At 42.5% G+C, this 23,370-nt stretch overlaps 1 protein-coding gene across 1 annotated transcript; it reads right to left on the bottom strand.

Annotated features, from left to right (window-relative positions):
- Nucleotides 1–16,380: 16,380 nt before the first annotated feature.
- prr15la (proline rich 15 like a) lies at nt 16,381–22,027 on the bottom strand. The gene is made up of 3 exons (XM_070848283.1): nt 21,769–22,027; nt 21,520–21,647; nt 16,381–17,623 (listed from the first exon to the last, which is right to left on the bottom strand). Exon 3 carries the CDS (start codon nt 17,605–17,607, stop codon nt 17,245–17,247), a length of 363 nt encoding a protein of 120 aa, XP_070704384.1. The 5' UTR covers nt 17,608–17,623; nt 21,520–21,647; nt 21,769–22,027; the 3' UTR covers nt 16,381–17,244.
- Nucleotides 22,028–23,370: the final 1,343 nt, after the last annotated feature.

Raw genomic sequence — 23,370 nt, 5'->3', positions numbered from 1 at the left:
TCCGGGAGAAGAGTGAGATGTTTTTATTTCCTTTTATCAAAAAAAAAAAAACAAAAAAAAGAACATTTCATTTTTGGAGCGGGCGGGAACGTCAGGGTCCCTCGCCCTCTCTTGCGCTGGTCTCCATCGTGTTCGTTTGCTCACTTCTGTTCAAGACCTTTCAATTTTCTTACTTTAACCACCTTTTTTTTCCTTTTTTTTTTTTTTAACAATCGATGTTCCCATCGATGTTCTCTTTTTGGAAAAATGGAAATAATTGAACTTGATCATGTTTTGATCTTTTGTTTTTGAATGCACAAATCTATTAACAAAACAGCTACTAAATACGATGAACTACTAACATGTAGCTCAGTACATGACAGTAACTGTGCCAAACACACAGGAAGGGGCTCAGTCCAAAATGCAGTATAGAGCCATTTTGAGTAAATAACCTGTTATAGTGAACTCATAGAGAAGGACTTAAGATGATTTCAGTAGTATTTCGGTGAGTGACGGATGGTGGTATCTCATCTTGGAACTCAACTCATCTCATCTTGTTTTTATATGTACAGTGACGATAGTAGAGACCGTATGTTTAATGGTTGCCGTGTCTCCACACAGAAGAGAAAGCGAGACACCACACCATGCTACCTACTCCTGCTCTGGCAGTGAGAGTGGCTTTTACTAATCTAAGCCCGTATCCTGATGAGGACACAAACCATTAGATCTTTCTTATTTTTCATTCTCCTTCTCTGTGGCAAGAAAACCTCCACCTGGATCATCTCTGTGCCCAAAAGCGAACCCTCTGTCTTTTTTTATGCAAGTTGAGTGAAACTGAGAAGTTGTAACAGCTAGGGCAGAGTTGAGCAGTTTGTGTGAGGTGCTACACTGTGTAAAAAGTCATTATAGTTGCCACACACTAAAATGTATGCATCAGACTTACATAATTTTGTTGTATAAAGCTTATTCCAAGACTGTTTGAAGGGCCACACCAGTGCAGGTTTTATCCCATCTTCTAAATTACTGCTGATTATTTTCTAAAACATATTGTATACAAAATATGTGCGAACACACCAACGTGTTTAGATTTGAGAATCTTAATTGGGGTGCACTCATTTCAGTATAATATGAAAACGAACTTTGACAGCACCTGCTGTAGTGAGCTGATGCTTCACAGTGAATACGGCTGGATTGAGCAGACATGGTGTCCTGGGCAAAGATTTGCTGTTGGGGCTCCACAGAGCACCCAAACTCCAAAAACCTGCCTTAGTCCATACTTTTATGACGTTAATTACATAACACATTTACAGTTCAGGGTAACCAGCCTGTGGAGCTTTCTTCCAAATATATGATAGAAATGATGTCATGAAATCAATGAAAAGTTGATGCAGTGAACTTGATAGCAAACAGTTGCCCATTTACACCTGCACCAGATACAGGGCAACATCATTTATTTTTCCACCTGGTGACTGTTTTCACTGAAAACAACTGTTGCTATGTCATGAGAGCAGTGAGGCTGAACTGAGACATTAAAGCTGTGGGCCGTAAGATCAAAACATAATAAGAAAGGTGTTATAATGCTCCTCAGGGCTGAGGGGATCTGCAGAGTAGGGTGGTCATTCTATGGGCTTGTATGGGCTGTGTGACCCATTTTACTTTACACACATTGTTCCATTTTAATATAGAAATATTGATTAGAGCAGCTTTAAGTCTAGTGGAATGCATTGCAGGTAATGGAATGGTCCGTAAACCTAAAACATTACTTCATACCTCAGAACACGCTCAGCACTAATGGGACATATATGCAGTAAATGGGCTGAAAATGCACTGGTGTTGTCCTTTAATTCAAAAATAGGAAATTCTGAGTTTTGGGTAGACGATCTAACCCAGTTTCTTGTTTGTGGCAGCAGGGCGCAGCTTTGCTTTATAGACATTACAACATGTAGTTCAGCCCTGAAAGACAGACAGACGGACAGACAGACTCCAAGCTCTTGAGAGGACAGTTTGCAATAAAACAATGCAAACTCCTCCATGTCGTGCACCCCCCCGTCCCCCAGCAGAGACGGGCAACAAGTCTCGACAATATTTGAAACAAAATGAAGACCCAACATGGGGACACTCTACCGAGACGTAACAAACAAACCTCTTGACACATAACTAGGAACGCTACCTCAAAACATAAGCAAACTCAGCCAGAAGATTGTTTCCTTTATTTCCTTTTATTTCAAACAGACAAGAGCAAACAGTCAGTCAGTCAGACAAAGACAGAAAGGACGGACAGTCTATGTTACAGTCACCGTTTAGTTTTTTTTTTTTCCACTCTTCGACTTTAATTTATTTTTCGGTTTTTGAAATTGTACCTCTCCAGCTTAGAGATGGAACTGTAAAAATAAATGAGTAAATAAGAAAAAACGACAAAAAGACAAAAAAACCCAATATGGACACATTGCTGGGCAGGGCGGCGTGGGCAGCTGGGACGAGGATTTTCTTTTCATGTCGGGCTCAATATTCAGAAACCAACCCAAACGAGGTGTTAAGTTAAGTTCATGTTCTATTTTGCAACTTAACTGTTCAAAGCTGATTCTCGTTTGATTCTTTTTTTTTTTTTACCTGCTTCCGACTGCTAAAATGACAAACAATCCTCCTTCAGCTCCACCCAGCTGCTCCACTTCCCCTCCCTGTGATTTCACCTCCTGAATCAAGGGGCACGACACCTGTAACCATGTAATTGTTTTGTTGATCTACCTCTTGGAAAAAAATAGGTAAATGGTAATTTTTTTTTCTTTTGAAAAAGGACACAAAAATAACAAAAAAAAAAAAAAAGTTGCTCGAAAGAAATATAGGTAAATGAATAACTGGGTAGCGGCATCTCCATATACTGTAGTGGATAGTCTATTAAAGGAAAAAACTTTTACTTCTTCCAAAGATGATTTTGTTTTCTTTCTCCTTTCTTAGTTGTTCGTCAGAGGATTATGAAATTGAATAATAATCTTAAAGGGGAAGACAGAAATTTACCACCTGTTTTGAATTTTCTTCTTTAAAAAAAACCCAACATAAGTGAGATTTCTTTATCCAATTTGCATTTTCTTTTGTTTATTTCATTAAACTTACACGTTTTTTAACTTCAAAGAATTCTTCATGTTTTATTTTGGTTGACTTCTAATTTTTTCTCTCTCTTTTTTTATGACAGCAGATTGTATCTCTTGTGTTTGGGTGCATTTAGCATTTTCTTTCTCTCTGTGAAAAGCCTACATGAGTTAGAGCGCCCTACGAGGACCTTGTACACTGATCAATGATCTATTTTCACTTCTAATGAGTCGTTTGAAAAAGCAAAAGGACCTGTTGTTTTAGCTCACTGTGTAGCTGCGGGTGGAAGGAGGGACGCCCCGTATCATTTCTGCCCTCCTCATGCCGCTCTGAGCTGTGCTCGGCTAGACTAATCTGATCTGGACTCCACCTCCAGATCGCAAATGAAGATCTCCATGTGCTCTGATCCTGCAGCCATGACAGACTCTTTGTTCACATCCCAGCTGAGATGCAGTGTGAGAAGGCTCGAGTGTTTCTCCTTCCACCAGATGGCGTCTTTGGTCTTTACAGTATATGGACTTTCACCCTCTGCCTGCCTGATTCCTTTAGTCCTCATCAACACTTGTTTTAAACTCCTTGTAAACAAAACAGAGCATAGATATGAATGTGTTATTAAAAGATGAGAAAACGGACCCTCTTGCCTCCTTGTGGGTTTTGTGTGTGGTTTATATACAGTTTCCATTTAAGCTTTAAAGTGTTAGTATTATAAGTATTAAGTATAAGTTAAACTCTTAAAAGTGTTATAAACCTGTGTAGCTCTTTACCCTTCAATGATCCCACCCAGAGCACAAAACAATAGAAAAATAATGTCCTTTTTGTTTTTATTAGATTCTGAACCTGGCTCAGAGGGGGGCGACTTTCTGTCTGTACCTAATAATTAGCAATATGACATCAGTGAATAACACATCAATGATAAAAATCTGAATAATAATGAAAATAAAAGGGAAATAATGGATAATGACTAATAATAGTGAAAAGTGGCAGATGATCCACAGCAGCAAATCCCTGAACGAAGAGAAGGCTTTTTAAGAGGTTTAATTACAGCTATTCTAAAGTCCTCTTAGTCACAACTGATTGGTCCAGTAAAAACATGGGACTTCCTTAGGCAGCGTGGGGATGGGGTCTGAGAGACAAGTTGAATGATGGATGGATGGAAAATCAAAAGCATATTGTTTATGTTTTCTATTATATGGAGATATGGCATCATTAAAGATCCCAATAAATCAGGGTAAAAAGTTATCTCCATATTCATGATGTGCAAATTGGCTAAATAGTTGACAAACAACCAGCTGTTATTACCTGGACGTTACATTCTTAACTTGAATACATTTTTAATTCATGACATAGATAGTAGGCTGATTTTTTACTTCTCTGCTCCATAAGTCAACCACTCATAATTCAGATCTTTGGCACATACAGTGACAAATTCTTCTTTATCAATCATCCATTGTTGTTTTTATTCCTGGGACATGTATCATTAGCTTGTGTCTTTTGGGATAATATCATGAATATAGACATCAACTTGATCTTCTATGAATCAGACCATTGATATCAGGGCAGCCTCTGTCTACTCAGGGGTCCTCACACAGATCTTTAGAGAGGAGAGCGGGCTGTATCAGGACAAGGTGTTCTGCTTTGTCCGCCTGAGTATTCAGGAGTTCCTGGCTGCTTTGTATGTCTTTGTGACATTCATCAAGTAATTAAGCTCATCATATCCGTTTCTTAGCCCTTTGACTCAGTTTTCACATCCGTCCCACCCAAACCCTCTCTCTCTCTCTCTCTCTCTCTCTCTCTCTCTCTCCCTCTCTCTGATAAAATACAAGCACTTTCAATGTTATTTTTGTGTTTTTCTGCCACTAACTCTACTTCAGCCTGAGAGACTGTAAGCTGTCAGTGAGAAGTTGTGAAGTTCTCTGAGAGATCTTGACCTGCAGGATTCAGGAGTAAAACTGCTGCCTGTTGGACTGGGAAGTCCACACTGTAGACTGGAAACTCTATGATCAGTGGGCATATATAGTCCAATAGAGAAGTTGTCTGATGATGTTGGTTGGTTGGTTTGATTTCATGAATACAATTCATTTTACAGAAAATGTATCTTTATTATTCAAAAACCCCTATGAAGAGAAGACAACGAAGGACCGTGACGTCGTCCGGTATGGCGCAGCCGGGGCCCCCCCCTGGAGCCAGGCCCGGGGCTGGGGCTCGCATGCGAGCGCCTGGTGGCCGGGCCTTTGCCCACGGGGCCCGGCCGGGCCCAGCCCGAATAGATGACGTGGGTCCGACCTCCTGTGGGCCCACCACCCGCAGAGGGAGCCGTAGGGGTCGGGTGCTATGTGGCACGGGTGGCGGTCGAGGCGGAGTGCCCCGACGACCTGGGCCTCGGAGACAGCCTCTAGCTGTAGGGACATGGAATGTCACCTCGCTGGGGGGGAAGGAGCCGGAGCTTGTGCGGGAGGTTGAGAGGTACCGGCTAGATATAGTCGGGCTCACCTCCACTCACAGCTTGGGCTCTGGAACCCAGCTCCTCGAGAGGGGCTGGACTCTCCATTTCTCTGGTGTTGCCCGCGGTGTGCGGCGGCGGGCTGGTGTGGGCTTGCTTATAGCCCCACAGCTCAGCCGCCATGTGTTGGAGTTTACCCCGGTGAACGAGAGGGTCGCGTCCCTGCGCCTTCGGGTCGGGGACAGGTCTCTCACTGTGGTCTCGGCCTATGGGCCGAACAGCAGTGCAGAGTACCCGGCCTTCTTGGAGTCCCTGGGAGGGGTGCTGGATGGTGCGCCGACTGGGGACTCCATTGTTCTACTGGGGGACTTCAACGCCCACGTGGGCAGCGACAGTGAGACCTGGAGAGGCGTGATTGGGAGGAACGGCCTCCCCGATCTGAACCCGAGTGGTGTTCTGTTGTTGGACTTCTGTGCTAGTCACAGACTGTCCATAACGAACACCATGTTCGAGCACAAGGGCGTCCATCGGTGCACGTGGCACCAGGACGTCCTAGGCCGGAGGTCGATGATCGACTTCGTTGTCGTGTCATCTGACCTCCGTCCGTGTGTTCTGGACACTCGGGTGAAGAGAGGGGCTGAGCTGTCAACTGATCACCACCTGGTGGTGAGTTGGATCCGCTGGCAGGGGAGGAAGCCGGAGAGACTCGGCAGGCCCAAGCGTATCGTGAGGGTCTGTTGGGAACGTCTGGCGGAACCCGCTGTCGCTGCGGTTTTCAACTCCCACCTCCGGGAGAGCTTCTCACAGATCCCGGGGGAGGTTGGAGATATTGAGTCCGAGTGGACCATGTTCTCCACCTCCATTGTCGGCGCGGCCGCTCGGAGCTGTGGCCGTAAGGTCTCTGGTGCCTGTCGTGGCGGCAATCCCCGAACCCGGTGGTGGACACTGGAAGTAAGGGATGCCGTCAAGCTGAAGAAGGAGTCCTACCGGGCCTTATTGGCTCGTGGGACTCCTGAGGCAGCTGACAGGTACCGGCAGGCCAAGCGTGCTGCAGCCCGGGCGGTTGTGGAGGCAAAAACTCGGGCCTGGGAGGAGTTCGGGGAGGCCATGGAGGAGGACTACCGGTCGGCCTCGAGGAAATTCTGGCAAACCGTCCGGCGCCTCAGGAGGGGGAAGCAGTACCCCACCAACACTGTTTACAGTGAGGGTGGGGAGCTGTTGACCTCGACTGGGGATGTCGTCGGGCGGTGGAAGGAATACTTCGAGGATCTCCTCAATCCCACCGCCAGGTCTTCCATTGAGGAGGCAGAGGCTGGGGATTCAGAAGTGGACTCGTTCATCACCCAAGCCGAAGTCGCCGAGGTGGTCAGAAAGCTCCTCGGTGGCAAGGCACCAGGGGTGGACGAGATCCGCCCTGAATACCTCAAGTCTCTGGATGTACAGGGACTGTCTTGGTTGACACGTCTCTGTAACATCGCCTGGCGGTCGGGGACAGTGCCTCTGGAGTGGCAGACCGGGGTGGTGGTCCCTCTTTTTAAGAAGGGGGACCGGAGGATGTGTTCCAACTATAGGGGGATCACACTCCTCAGCCTCCCCGGGAAAGTTTATTCCAGGGTACTGGAGAGGAGGATACGGCCGATAGTCGAACCTCGGATTCAGGAGGAACAATGCGGGTTCCGTCCTGGTCGCGGAACACTGGACCAGCTCCACACTCTCCATCGGGTGCTCGAGGGTTCATGGGAGTTTGCCCAACCTGTCCACATGTGCTTTGTGGACTTGGAGAAGGCATTCGACCGTGTCCCTCGTGGCATCTTGTGGGGGGTGCTTCGGGAGTATGGGGTCCGGGGCCCTTTGCTAAGGGCTGTCCGGTCCCTGTACGACCGGAGTAGGAGTCTGGTTCGCATTGCCGGCAGTAAGTCAGACCTGTTCCCGGTGCATGTTGGACTCCGGCAGGGCTGCCCTTTGTCACCGGTTCTGTTCATTATTTTTATGGACAGAATTTCTAGGCGCAGCCAGGGGCCGGAGGGGGTCCGGTTTGGGGACCGCATGATAGCATCTCTGCTTTTTGCGGATGATGTTGTCATGTTGGCTTCGTCAGGCCGGGACCTCCAGTGTGCACTGGGGCGGTTTGCAGCCGAGTGCGAAACGGCTGGGATGAGAATCAGCACCTCCAAGTCCGAGGCCATGGTTCTCGACCGGAAAAAGGTGGTTTGCCATCTCCGGGTCGGTGGAGAGTCCTTGCCTCAAGTGGAGGAGTTCAAGTATCTCGGGGTCTTGTTCACGAGTGGGGGAAGGATGGAGCGTGAGATCGACAGGCGGATCGGTGCAGCGTCTGCAGTAATGCGGTCGCTGTATCGGTCCGTCGTGGTGAAGAGGGAGCTGAGCCAAAAGGCAAAGCTCTCGATTTACCGGTCGATCTACGTTCCTACCCTCACCTATGGTCATGAACTTTGGGTCATGACCGAAAGAACAAGATCTCGGATACAAGCGGCCGAAATGAGTTTCCTCCGCAGGGTGGCCGGACTCACCCTTAGAGATAGGGTGAGGAGTTCGACCATCCGGGAGGGGCTCGGAGTAGAGCCACTGCTCCTCCACATCGAGAGGAGCCAGCTGAGGTGGCTCGGGCATCTGTTTCGGATGCCTCCTGGACGCCTCCCTGGGGAGGTTTTCCGGGCATGTCCCACTGGAAGGAGGCCCCGGGGAAGACCCAGGACACGCTGGAGGGACTATGTCTCTCGGCTGGCCTGGGAACGCCTCGGGGTCCCACCGGATGAGCTGGAGGAGGTGTCTGGGGCCCGGGAAGTTTGGGCATCTCTGCTAAAACTGCTGCCCCCGCGACCCGACCCCGGATAAGCGGTTGAAAATGGATGGATGGATGGATGTATCTTTATTACCAGGAGTCAAAGCCTCTAACTGATATTTGAAGATATTTGACTGTAACTAAAAAGGGTATTTTTCTCTGAGGCTTGGCCTCAATTCTCAGCTCCCAGGCCTTAAGTCAAAGACTTAGACCTGGGTAACAATGACCTGCAGGATTTAGGAGTGAGCCTGCTCTGTGCTGGAGTGGCCAGTCCAAACTCTACAAACCAATTCAGTACATGGGGCGGCTGTGGCTCAGAGGTAGAGTGGATCGTCCGTTAATCAGAAGATTGGTGGTTTGATCCCCGGCTCCTCTAAGTCAGCATGTCGAAGTGTCCTTGAGTAAGACGCTGAACGTAAAGGTGCTTTGAGTAGTTGGAATAACTCAGTGCTATACGAACACAGACCACTTACATGATCAATAAAGTGCACATTTTTCTGTCGTGCATTTTTAAAGATGTACTTGACTGTCACAAGTAACTATATTCATGCATCCTTTATGCAGCCATGTGAAAAGTAAGGAGGTGGAGGTTCGAGTGGTGCACTACAGTTTTCTGGTGCTTTTATCCAAGGCCTTCATCCAAAGCACTTAACAAGTTCTCAAGAGAGTAAAAATAAAAGAGTTTCTAAGGACATTTAATATTAGTTGATATTTTGATTCTCACCTCTGATGTGTTGTTTTGTAGTCTGTAGTTCATTCGTTCTCATTTCCTCTTTTACTTTGTGTTCTCTCGTTTCTGTAACTTTACTTACTGTGTGTTTTCCTGCCCTTGTGATTGTCTGCATTACTTGTCTTCACACCTTTCATTAGTCTATCTTTCATCTATCTATCTTCATTGGTTACTATCTCCTATGTGCTATCTAAGCCTTTCACTGGTTTCAGTCCTTGTGGTTTATTCTGTTGCTTTTGTACCTGATCCTGGATTCATACGCACACATACCTGCCTGCTGCTGAGTAAGGAGGGGATTACCTTTGTCTATAATCTTAATTTACTTGCTCTTACCCTAACCTTAACACCCCACCATGGTTGCCATGTGTAGGTACAGTGGGACAAAAAAGTATTTAGTCAGCCACCAATTGTGCAAGTTCTCCCACTTAAAAAGATGAGAGGCCTGTAATTTTTATCATAGGTACACTTCAACTATGAGAGACAGAATGGGGGGAAAGAATCCAGGAAATCACATTCTAGGATTTTTAATGAATTAATTGGTAAATTCCTCGGTAAAATAAGTATTTGGTCACCTACAAACAAGCAAGATTTCTGGCTCTCACAGACCTGTTGAGGTATACCTATGATGAAAATTACAGGCCTCTCTCATCTTTTTAAATGGGAGAACTTGCACAATTGGTGGCTGACTAAATACTTTTTTGCCCCACTGTATGGTGGAAATAACAAATTCAGAAAATGTTGGCATTGAACATCAAAAGTTTAATGTAATTTAACAATCTTTTGCAAAATGGTTCAACTTTGGCACTGGTGATGTTGGCTGGTTTTGATTTCACAAACTCATTTTAGAGAAAATGCATTACTGCATTACAGGTCTGACACTGCCCCATAATGGATAAGATGCAGAAATCACTTTAGTTTTTTGGCCAAATCAAAATGAAATAAATTCTAATGAATGAAATAGTCTGTGACAATTATCAGTGTAGCTGCAGTAGCAGCAGTGTAAAACAGACTTTGCAGCTATTGAGGAACAGGTCTGTAGCTGCTGAGCCTTCATCACTGTGTCAGTGTGGGGATAATCTGCTGTGGAACATTTATCTGCGTGTGTAATATTACAGATTTTAAATATCTTCTGACAACATGATGCTACAGTTTGGTGGCATTACTATAATATGCAGCTCAACACATTTACATCATGACTTGCATACAGTATTATGTGTTCCTTCAGTTAAGAATTGGCATTGCTCACAAATCCATAGATTTCTTTTTGACTTCCAAGTCCATTTTGCAATCTGTTGTCACATGTTCAATTGGGAATATTCTTGTATCAGACCACGCACTAGTAGGATTGGAGTTGCTACATTGTCATTGATAGGACTAGAATGCCAAGATGGAGATTCAATTCTTCCTTACTTCAAGAAGGTGAGTTCAAGGAGGCTCTACGGAGTCAAATTTGTTCTTATATAGCTCTAAATGTTGCTACTGCACCTTCTGCTGGGGTGGCCTGGGAGGCTCTGAAGGCAATGGTGAGAGCTTTTGTTATACAATATGCTTCGCATAAGAAAAAGAAAAGTGTCATGAAGCAGAGGGAAATTGAAAATAAAATTAAGAAGTTGGAAACAGATTTGAAAAGGTGCTTTAAGGGCAATGTGTATAAAATATGAGCATAACTGTATCTTATCACAAAAGGTAGAGTTCTCTTTGTTTAGGATGCGTCAAAAATATTTTGAGTCAGGGGACAAAATGGGGAGGTTATTGGCTAACAGCTTAAGACAGAGGAAACTATCTTCTTTGATCCCAGCAATCCGCGTCCCGGGGGGAGACCTCCTAACTAAATCCATTGATATTGATAATGCGTTTAAACACTTTTACAGGGAGTTGTATACATCAGATTGTAGCAATGATGAGGAGAATATAAAAAGATTTTTTGAAAATTTAGACCTTCCAAAATTAACAGAAGTCCAAAGGAAGGAATTGGACTCGCCAATAACTCAGGAGGAGATTGCGAGGGTTATTAAAGGTTTACCAAATGATAAAGCTCCAGGCCCTGATGGGTTTACAGCAGAATTTTTTTAAATGCTTTGCCACTGAATTGACTCCTTTATTATATCAAATGTACATGGAGGCACTCCACAGAGGGGAATTACCACCTACTTTATCTCAAGCCTTGATTACGCTGATTCTGAAAAAGGACAAGGATCCATATGAGTGCAAGAATTATCGGCCTATTTCTCTCATATCTCTGGATGCTAAGATATTGTCAAAGATCTTAGCAATCCGGCTGAATAGAGTTATCACCTTTTTAGTACATGAGGACCAGGTGGGGTTTATTCATAAACGGAACTCAGCAGATAATGTTAGGAGGTTCATTAATATTATGTGGGCAGCTTCAGATCTGGAGACACCGATTGCAGCTATTTCACTTGATGCTGAGAAAGCTTTTGATCGGGTCAAGTGGGGGTATATGTTTAAAATTTTGGAAATTTTTGGATTTGGAAGAACTTTTATTAGATTGATACAACTATTATATTATCAGCCAGAGGCTGCTGTTCAGACGAATGGGTACATTTCTCCTTATTTTAGATTAGGCAGGGGTACCCGCCAAGGCTCACCACTTAGCCTGTTATTGTTTTGCTTAGCATTAGAACCCTTGGCTGCAGCAATTTGACGGGATGAGAATTTTTGTGGAATTACTTATGCTGGTACTGTCCATAAATTGATGCTTTATGCTATTTATATCCGATCCTCAGGTATCTGTTCCCTCATTGCTAAATATAATTGGCTAATTTTCCAAATTTTCAGGGTACAGACTTAATTGGGCAAAATCAGAGGCCCTGCCATTAACAAAGTTCTGTCCCACCACATTGTTTCAGTCAGGCAATTTTATTTGGCCCAAGCAGGGTCTACAATATCTTGGCATTATGTTTCCTCCTCATGTGGATGATCTCATTAAAGTGAATTTTGAACCACTGATGCAAAAAATCTCTGTGGATGTAAAACGCTGGTCATCACTATTCTTGTCTCTGTGGGGTAAAGTTAATGTTCTCAAAATGAACTCAATTCCAAGACTTAATTATTTGCTGCACTCTCTCCCCTTGCATATTCCTTTAAGTTATTTTAAGAAATTTGATATTTCTCTGGAATGGTTAGCGTCCACGGATGCACTTAGGGAAACTACAACAACCTGTAGATAAAGGGGGTTTGGGTCTTCCGAAACTATTATTTTATTTCTATGCTTACAGCTTGAGACACCTTGCACATTGGGCATTGCCTCCAGAAAGGGCCCCACCATGGCAGTCTATGGAGCAATCCGCAACAGGCCCTTTACCTTTGATAAAGTGTCTATCAACCAAGGTTAGGAAAGGTAACAAATCTCATCCAGTCATAACACATCTTCAGGATATGTGGAGGAAAATTTCGAAGATGTTAGATGTTAACCCTTATCTAAATTGTACATCAAGTATTTGGTTAAATCTGAAGGTTTGTATTGGTAAAGTTCCCTTCTTGTGGAAGGAATGATTACATAAAGGCATTGGCACCTTAGGGAACCTATATTGTGGGAATATAATTAAGTCATTCCAAGACCTGTCACAACAATATGGATTGGGTAGAAATCACCACTGGAGATATTTGCAAATTCGCCATGCTTTGAAGGGGGTCCTTGGTTCATATTATCAGGCCCCACAGACAGCAGATAAAATCAATATGGTTTCCAAGATATTTGGAGGAGGAAAAGAGGCTTCTAAATATTACAAACTGCTGTTCAGTGTCAGTGAGAATAAAAGTATGGCTTCCTTGAGAAGTGTCTGGGAAAAAGATTTGGGAGTCTTGTTTGATGACCAGGACTGGGAGAAAATATATGCTAATGCGCTGAAGGACTGGACACAGACTGTGATAATGATTGGAAGGCAGATTCTACTCAGACACTGGAAATCATCTGGAACCCCCCCATTTGATGAATGGTCCTCTGAACTAGGAAAAGTGGCTGCGTATGAAAAAATGTCTTACAGGATGACTAACAAGGCACAAAAGTACACACAGAAGTGGGGCAGATACATCTCAACTATGAGTACATGAGAATTGTGAGAGGCGTAAATACTTTGTCATTTGCTCATTGTTATTATTGATGGTCTTTTTCATTTCTACTGTTATTTGTTTATTTTTTATTTCATTTTTGGTAGCAAAGCCATACGGACTGAGTTAATGGTCTCCCTCTGGTTGTGGTGGGTTGGTGGGTTGGTGGGTGGGTGGGGGTTGGTGTTGGTGATTGCTAGCTGTATAAGTGATTGTTTATACAGAAATGTAACTTGTTAACGGAAAATAATAAAAATGCAAGTCAAAAAAAAAAAGAATTGACATTGCTCATAGAGAATATCATCAGGGAAAAGCGCTGCTGTAAAAAGTGCTTTTTACAGTCGATTTATTCTGAAACTCTGAACATAACCTGGTCCAAAGCAGGTTAAGCCTGCAGCATAAGTTACCATGGTGATCAAGCCGGGGTATGAGAGAGCCGACACCACCAAAACTGACACCAAAAACCCTGGGTTTAGGCTCGACATACCTCGGCAGCACACTAATTCCACCTCGTAGTGAAACCCTGTGGTCTCTTGTGGAATATGCTTTAATCTATCAAACTATAAGACTTAGCGTAACACCACAGTTAACACATATTGTTCAAGTTTGCAATGATTAATAATGGAAAATATAATTTGGCTTATGTCATTATCATCATCATCATCATCATCAGGTGAAAATATTACCTTTGGACTGCTTTTATTTGTATCTTACTGACAGCCCACCACTTAATTTTCTTTTCTGCCACTGATTGCTACGTAATTTAGATTCAGTTATTTTTTATTATTATTCTTATTTTAAATTATTATTTTCTTATTCTAACTTCTTTTACACAGGAATATTGATTTTTATTTTTCATTAGAGACTGTATTTAATGTTGACTAATATCCTAAAATAAACCAATATGCCATTAATGCCAATATAATAAAACATATCATATATATGTGTGTTTTTTCATTTGCTGCTGAATAGTTTGGTGTGATGTGTAATTATGCTTCTGACCACTAGAGGGCATCGTACCACCAAATAGATCACGTTTCATTGTAATGACAAATGAAGCAAATATTTTTGCACTGCTGAGAGCTGCAACACTTTATACAATAGTTTCAAATCATATTACAAGAACAAATCCCCTCCTTTTGCACAATTGTTATACAATTTTTAAAAAATACATATCTCAAGTTATGAACAAGTGGAAATGATTACAGCAACAGTGGGAGCACTTCATCACCGGAGAAGAATAGAGTATCAACATTTTAGCATTAATTTTACCCAGAACTGAAACTGGTATTAAAGAGACAATCTGCAATTTATATTTTGATTGGAAATTGGGTATAATCAACATGCTGGGATGAAATCTGTGAAGAGATTTACAGCTGTTTGCAAAAGGTCTAAGCTAAACTTTCATGCAAAAACAGAGGAGTGTTTGAATTAACAGTATATAGTTTAATAGTAGAAGATGAGGTTCCTGTGTAGAGCATTGCTGCCACCTTCTGGACTTTACTGGCAACAACACATGCACGCTTGCTGTCCTGGTGTGGGTGTTTTATAGCCATGAACTGTGTTTGTCTTTTACTGCAAATCCATGCAAAGGTAGAGGGTGTGGAGATAGATACTACTGCTTTTGATTTCAGTAAATACTCCTATATATAGAGCCACAGCTCCCCCAGTTATTCTGATTAATGAAACAATGACATCTAACTTCGTACATGCCCAAATTGTTTTCCAGAAAGGTTCAATTGCATATTTTGTCAGATATTCATCACTCTACATCGATCATTATTTCTAGACATGGGCATTAAAAGAGGTAAAGCTCTGTTCATATGGTTTAGTGTGACAGGAGTGCCACTCAACCCAGACATAAGTATTTCAGTAGGTTTTAAAAGATAAAAAAGCTGTTGCAAAAATAAAATCTGGCACACAGTAAACCTGGAGCTTTTGTGGCCCTTTTTCTAAAGGGCTGTTTACTCTCCCTTGTGGACTACAACGTGGATCACACATGATTTCCCCCAATAATGAGTTGTGTTGAGGAGGGGAAACAGCTCTCTGAGCTCTCTCAATTTGTGCCCATTTGTTTCTCAGATTTTAACTTGACGCTGGGATTGGGTGCACTGTGGGTAATTCTTCCTGAGATAATTTTTTAGGAACTTCAGAGCTGAACTCGCAATGTAAACAGTTTGGAAGCAAAGTAAGTGAAAGTTATGTTACATGAAAGGTTAAGCTGTTAAACCTCTGTTAATCTATGTGAGGTGGCCAAAAAGAGTCACCATAGACTTTTACTGTATTGTATTCTATCTATTCTATCTTGAATCCCGCTACTCTCACCCACTACCCCCGCATCACCCGTCCCTGCCCTCTCTCAGCTCCCTTCACTCCCTCTGTCTCCCTCTCTGTCCAATGAGTCCACAAGGATCAACATGAGATTACTGGATGCATGCTGCATGCTGTTATATATATATTAGTTCATATTTGACATAATTACATAACAGACTGTGAGTCTGTGAGCGTCGGCTGTTACTGTTAAGTCGATCCTTTTACCCCCATGCCTTCTCTGCCTGTCTCTGTCTCTGTTTGCCTGATTACAGCAAAGTGAGTATGCCATAGGGAGCAGCAGCTGATTAACTATGCCACTAATTTTCTCTTTACCAGCCCACCCTATTTTATGATTTTTCCAAAGAAAAGCCTACATGTCACACTTCCCTTTCATAGATATTGATATCAAACACTGGTCAAATGGCTAAAGCTTGGATATTTGGCCTCACTCATCCCAGCATCACTTTGCTCTTCAGCCTTTAAATATAACAGTAACTCTGCCTTGCAATCCACAAAAATCTAGTATCCAGCCTGCCACGACCCGAACCAGTGGTGATTCTCTCTCCTTATAACATGGTTTGGGGGATCAGACCTAAAAAATACATCCATGAACTGCTACTTTGAACTAGTCCTCAGATTAGGAGTGTTGCTCGATTTGCAAGATTACTAGCCTGCTGTAATTTATCTTACCACCAAATTGTGTGCTTGTGGCAAACCCACATTGGTTCAGACCAGTCAGCATTAGCTACAGGTTGGGTTTAGGTGTGACAACAGAAAACGACAATGGTGGCTCCTGAAGAGGTGAATGCAAATGCTGCTGAAGCATCCGTTATATCTGAACAGGAGAGTATTTCTTCTCTGAGAGAAGAGCAAAGAACAGCACTTCTTCCAACAGGCTTTGGCAAGAGTTTTAAGTTATGTGGTTCACTGATCTGATTGGTTGAAGTTAGCCTGTCTTAGATGGCGATAGACAGATTGTTCATCTAATCACCTGCCAAGTATTAATTGAATGTGCCTGCCCCTTTACAAACAGTTTCCTCAGACAACTTACCAGATGGTTCTGAGTAATAAACCATCTGATAACACGCTTGTCCAATAATGTTTTAATAAGACACGAAACAATGACTTTTTTCCCACAATAACTTCATCACAAAGACACTGATTTACATTTATTATAAAAAAAACAAACATGTACCACAAACATCATCAATCAACCAATCCCATTGGTTAAAGGTAGGTGCTAACAAAATATAATCCTGTTTTATTTTGACATCACTGGGCTGAATTTTTGATTGTGTATTTTTGTAAAGTATACTAAACCTTCCAAGGAATATTTTTTGGATTCCAACACATCTCTGTGCAGCCACGGGCTCTCATGAGGTCCAAAGGTGACTGTCCTACACTGATTAGATAATCCATCCAGTAACCCAAAGGTGACAGGTGTACCCACAGCAGGTAGATAAAGCAGCAACTGCCACAGCTGAAACTAGCACCTTCAGATACAGGTCGTCTAGGGGCCAGGAGATGTTTCTTGTATTGAAGTGAATGGAAAAACCTCAAACTAGAAATATGCACTATTCTCCAGAAGTTTTGTGGATAAATGTCATTTACTCCAATGAGTGTCTTTAGTGGTGATTTTCCTCCAAAGAAGATATCGTGGTTCAGGGTTTGCCCACATTTAGACACTATGGCTCTATAACTGGGCAGAGAGCCATAAAAGTTTTACACTTTCCCTATGAATGCATCTGTGATTGAATGCTTTTATGTGTTAATGAAGCTATGTGTGTGCATTACATGAAATCTTTAGAATATTTGTGGGTCCGGTCACTTCCCAGCCCTCTGGTTCTCATCCCGTGCAGGGTCACCTCCTGGAAACATCTCTGGGTTCTCTGCCAGTGTGGCTCGCACTTTCTTCTTCTCCTTAAACCTCCCAGAGTGAGACACCTTCACGTGGCGCCCTTTGTTGGCTGTTGTTTTATCCACGATCCTCTCCAGTCGGGCATCCAGCTGAGGGTCGTGTACCAAATCCTCTGGATGGGCAGTGGTGCCTGAGGCTGTGCCGGACCCGTGCTGACCAGTGGCGGCATTGGAAACAAACTCCGCAGGAATTTCATACAGAACCTTGGGCTGGGACTTTTTTCTCCTCAGGAAAGTCAGCTTCCACCAGCCTGGAGATGGGTCCGCCATGGTGGTGGGTGGAGAGCTGAGAGGAGTCAAAAATAAGGGAGAAAAGAAAGTTAAAATAAAAAAAGTTGGCATGGTAAAAGAAAAAAAACAGGATTATTAAACAACACTGCAACACTGTACGTATGTAGATGCACCTAATTGTCTTTGTACGAGTATCTAAGTGTTTCTATTTGTTTGCTAAATGTGTGTGTGTGTGTGTGTGTCTATGCTTGTGTTCCAGTACTCATCTATCCACCCATGACTTTGTTAATATTTCAGTGTAATTCAATAGTGTCCATATGCTGTGGATGCAAGCATGCTCAGGTTACCATGTGTGTCACATCAGACTGTGTGTGTGCGTGTGTGTGTGTGTGTGTGTGTGTGTGTGTGTGTGTTAGAATAGAAAGAGAGACATATAGTAGTGATGGGAATTGTGGCTGTTTGAGGGGAACCGGATCTTATGGCTCCGTTCCTTTCTGGGAGCTGTGCAAAAGAGTGTCTCACTGTTGAGGAGGTGATTGCGAGGTTCTTCTGTGTAATAATCAGTAGAATAATAATTTCATGTCTCATGTATGAACAAGGTTTGGCAGCACTAAATTAATCTTGTGTGCTGTAATCTCATGTCTTGTAATGCTTTCAATAATGTCACTGACTTAACATTATTGAAAGCATTACACAGGGTGATGCCACATCCCTGTGCTTTGTAAAATACTGCTCTGAGTTTACTCTCTGTATGAAATGCGTTATGTAATTAAGTTGCCTCATGTGTTACTGGCTGGTTCTCACTGTTTGTGGAAAGGGGAGTGGATTGTAGGCAGGCAGTGAAATTTGGGCACAAGGATAAAAAGAATGGCTCTGTCATTTCAACTCAGTCCCCTTCATGTGTATGTTGGCGCAGTTGACAAGAATCCGATCATTTGCAAATGTAAAATACCTGACATATAGGAGGTCAGGCTAATGGATGTGGAAGTGTATGTAATGGTGCAGGGTTTTGGCACGGGTATCATCCTGAGCCACTATGATTTCAGCCCAGTGAGAAATAGTTCCAGTACGTAACACCCCTTTAATCCATGATGTCTTTATGACACTTTAGTTTTGTACAGCTTAAACAAATGAGACATAACATGTTAAATGGTCAACCTCAGAGGTGCTAGAAAGTGTATTTTTACCAGCCGTGACAATGTCAGCAGGCATTGTTGTGTTATGTGTCTATCTGTGGACACATTTTGTAAAATGCAGTTGCAAAACTTTACGGGTGTGTAGTTGAGATCAAAATGAAGGCAAAGTTGGAAAACGGGTGTGGTCCAAGTGAGGGTGCCAGAAGAACGGAAGGGGTGAATGGCCTCCTACTTTACGCCCCCAGCCCCCATTCGTTTTAAAGCTCACCGTACCCGTTTCAATCGATCATTCATATCCATTGATCCAGCAAAAAATAACATTCAGTCTTTGTTATTACTTCCTATCAGTGCCATGTTAACCATTTGGGCTGTTCACACAGGAGGTGTGGGCACAATATTCATTAGAAATAGTGTCAATACTGTTTATGATTGTGATTCATTTGAAGAGAGCTGCACAGACAAACATACAAGCAGACAGACAGAGACAGAGCGGCATGGGGGGGTGCAAGATTTTTAGAAGGTTTCATCAAAAATCATTTTTGACATATTGAATAAATTAAGGACAATTCGCCAAGCATCTGTCATGTCGTGTGTTGTGTTGCACTTTACATACTGCTTTGGCATTGTGGCTGGTGTGATCCCATTGCAAGATGGTCTTTAGTTTAGCCGTGTGAGACTGAAATATCACAACTGTTGGATGAATCCATGGTACCCAAAGAGTGAATAGAACATAGATGTGTTTCCTACTCGGCCATTAAGGGCTGAAATTAAGGGTGAAAATGTTGGAAGTGATCCACCAACACTAAGAGATCGGCTTGCAGACTGTTTAATTGTTCCAATGTTTTTGGCTTTAGAAAGATCAACTAGAGTTAAATGTTCCAGTTAGCATGCATGCTAGCTGCAGGTGAGTTCCTGATTGCCTTTTGGCAAGTTTTATTGCAGCTGAGCAAACAGAAACTAAACCACATTGTTTTATTGTTTCTTTTCTTCTCTCTGTCTCTCTCTCTCTCTCTCTCTCCCTCTGTTTCATGGAGGCATGATACGCTCAGCTAGCTGATTATTGTTTGGCTCCCTTTGTCCCTTTTGATGTAGATTCAATGCAACTTTGAAGTGACAGCGAGTATCGACTTCCTTAGACACTCTGCGTATTCACTGCCTTTTATAGGGAGGGAGTGCGGGCCATTTATTGCTTGTGGTGTAGAAATTAATCAAATTAGCCAAAAAAATAAAATTTCTCTGATCCATTGTTATTTTTGTGGCGTTATATGGGCTTAGTGCACCTGCAGAGTCAGAATAAACTGTCAGGAAATGTTTACAGGCATTCATGATCCTTAGAGGATGAAGTCTACTGATATTGATTAAGATTTTGTACATCATTGGAATTCCCAGGAAAGAGCTACCAGAACATGAATGCTCACTTAAGCAAATACAAAAGATTTTATGAATTTAGTCACTGTGTTACTAACCACTGTGTTTACTCTGTGTGTGTGTGTGTGTGTGTGTGTGTGTGTGTGTGTGAGAGAGAGAGGGAGATCAAACATGAGAGGGAGTGTTTAAAGGTTGTTGTTCCTGGAAGGTAGCAGAGTTCTGGGCCAAACATGTTGCTTAAAACTCTTCATGCATCCACTGAATTTAAACGAAACAGCCAACTCACTCTCACATGTTCCACATTCACTGTGTTGTGCAACAGCAGTAAACATGGACGTGGACATATGTGGTGAGAAAGAACAAGTGTTTTACAATCGCAGCCAGCAGTTTGAAACGCGAGACGTGCACTTGCATTTGTTCAGAAATGAAACACTGATCACGCCTCTGTTTAAGACAATGTACTTTGGCTGGTTTGAGTGAATCTGGCGTTCCCTCAGTTGCACATAAAATGTCCGTTAGCACCTTACCATGTCAAGTTTGTTCAGAGGGTGGTGCTGGAGACAGAACACAAAAGATTCTTCCTGTGGAAATTAAATTTCATGGCAACACGCTCATTAGGTTTTGATTTAGGGATATAGAAGGGAATCAAGACAAACAATATAGCACCAAAAAGCCCTTAATGTGGGGATAAAGATGTGGGTGATCACAGTAACATGGCCACAATTCTTGCCTCTGATGTATTCAGAAAATGATTTTGTGCTTTGGAAAAAACAACAGCTTTTGGGACAATGACAGCTCAGTGAATGACGCATTTGATATGTTGGGAAAGGACACGATAAATCAATTGTCTACTAACTAACTTGATTACAGTACCTACTCAGTATACCCACAATAACTGGGTTCAAAATTGTGGTAGATTTTTGTACATGAAAAGAATTTTTTCCTTGGAAATACGACTTGCTAAATATTTAACTAACCAATGTAGTTTAAGTACTTAAATGTCTTTGTTCTGCAGTAAAGTGTCTCCTATGCACATACACGACATGATCAGATTGTTAGTACTGATACATCAATGTTAGAACAGGATTTTACTATTGTAGCTGCTCTAGGTGGAGACAGTTTGAACTACTTTATATACAGTTAGCTATTTTAATCCAGTGGTTCCCAATTTAGGGTTTGCCACATTCCTAGGGTCACCATATAAATCTGAAGGGTTGTGAGATGATTAATGGGAGATGAAAAAAAAACCAAATTCTGAGACACAAAGTTCTACAAATCGTTTTGCATTTCAATCTTTCATTTTTATGAAATATTTGGCTATTTGACCTCTTTATCTTGTTATTGAAATGAAACCAATTCTATTTGTATGTAAAAGTGTAAAGTGGCATAAAATGGAAATACTCTACATACATACACCATTGGATGCTGTAATGTTAGGCTCACTCACCTGTTTGAAATAGATGTTCTCTTTCCAACTGTGGTTTACTTCAGCAAGTTTCAGGGTCAGGCTCCAGCCTCTTCAGTCCAAACTGTTTTCAACTCCTGAATTCAGCCGACTTGCAACAAAACTGCTTTCTGAAACTGCATTCAGCATTCCCTGTCCTGTTGACCTCGGTTATACTTCTGTCAGAGATGTGTTCAGACGCTAAAGTGGCACTTGTGTACACGGAGCAAGGTTAATAATAAGCTGTCTCACCTCAGTGGCAGGAGAACTGAAACTGAAGTCTCACCTTTTAGTCCCCATTTCTTCACAGTACATAATCCACTGTCTTCATTCATAACCACACCACACCACAAGAGCGTGCTGAGGTGAGCATGTTTGAAGGAGAATCTGGCCAATAAACATGCTACAGGAAATGTTAAATTGCTTTGTGTAGTCCACCCTGTAGCAGAGTTTAGAGGGCTCTCCGGAAGATGGAAATTGCGACACTCATAAAACAGAAGAATTTGGAGCTAAGAGGAGTTGCTGGTAGTCCACAGGATTTGTCATTTATTCTGATGCATCCTTACATCTCCATGTGTCCTCTTTCTGCTCACTCCATGTTCACTGCTGTGCCTTCTCTTAGGTGCAGAGCTGCAGGTGCTGCTGTTGGCCCCTCCCACTGACACACACAGACACACATCTACAAACCTTACTATACTTGTGAGGACTTTGGCTGAACTCATAATATAGACTACAATGTATTTCCTAACCCCTGACCTCAAACCGCACTAATCTAAGCCTGGCTGGTCAGCGTCGAAATGACTGGACGGCTGCCCTGTCTATCAACATATCTACATACCTGCGAGCATGCCACAAGTGCATCCATTGCGCATGACTGGAGTCTTCTACAAGGCTAAAGCTAGCGAGCTTGTCACACAAGAATGGCAAAGATAGTTTTTTTTATTACAGCACAGCAACTGTCCTAAGTTACCAGCACAAAGTACACATCTACTAAGCCGAAGAGAGAGAGAGAGCTGCAGCTCACCATGACAGACTGCTGTTTAAGCAGTTGCTAAGAGCTGAAGGTAATGTTGCATTTGTTTTCCTTGTGATTAGCAGTAATGTTAGTGAGGCAGTGTGCTCATATGTGGTAGCTGTAGAGGAAAGTCTGAGGAGAGGGGGTGGGATATTTTCAGTTAGATACAAAAAAAAACCAAGCTACTCCTGCAAGTTCCCCCAATATTGCAGACTCTGCCTTTAAGGTGCTCAAATAATGATGGGGCTGTGTTGGTGGCACTGGTGAGACAATAGCTGTGTGTCCATCTAAAGTCAACCACGTTTTAAACAGCCTTTTCAAAATAAGAAAAGAAAAATAAAGTGCAAATTAAATGTCTTTCCATCAACAGGTTAGGATCAGGATGGCTGAAACAGTTGATCAGTGGTGACCTAAATGTTTGCTATGTTACAACATATTTGACAAAGGTGTTTATTTTTGTGTGTTAAAAAGGCAAAAACTACCTCAAGCGAATATAAAACCTTTTCTTCTGAAATTGAACAGTTTTTTTTAAAGTTTCCACTGACCTTTTCAAACACAATACTTCAATACTGATGGAAACATAGCTAAAGCTATATATAGCTATAGCTAGAGTTCTGGTCTGATCATAGCTTTTGGGGCTGATGTTTAGCAACAAGTGTTGCTATGGTGTTACAACAGGTGGATCATTTGGGTTCTAGTTAGATGTTTGACCTGTGTTTATGTTTAACTAGTCAGTAGTGGTCTATGAATTATTAGTCTTGACTATCAGACATTGTTACAGAACCACAAAACTCAAAACAAACTCAACAAGACAACTTCTCAAAGTTGTGTCTAACTTT

Source organism: Pempheris klunzingeri, chromosome 17, assembly GCF_042242105.1.
Source record: "Pempheris klunzingeri isolate RE-2024b chromosome 17, fPemKlu1.hap1, whole genome shotgun sequence".
Classification (NCBI taxonomy): Eukaryota; Metazoa; Chordata; class Actinopteri; order Acropomatiformes; family Pempheridae; genus Pempheris; species Pempheris klunzingeri.
The sequence above is the reverse complement of the archived record's forward strand: the minus strand, read 5'-3'. Positions and strand labels throughout refer to the sequence as shown.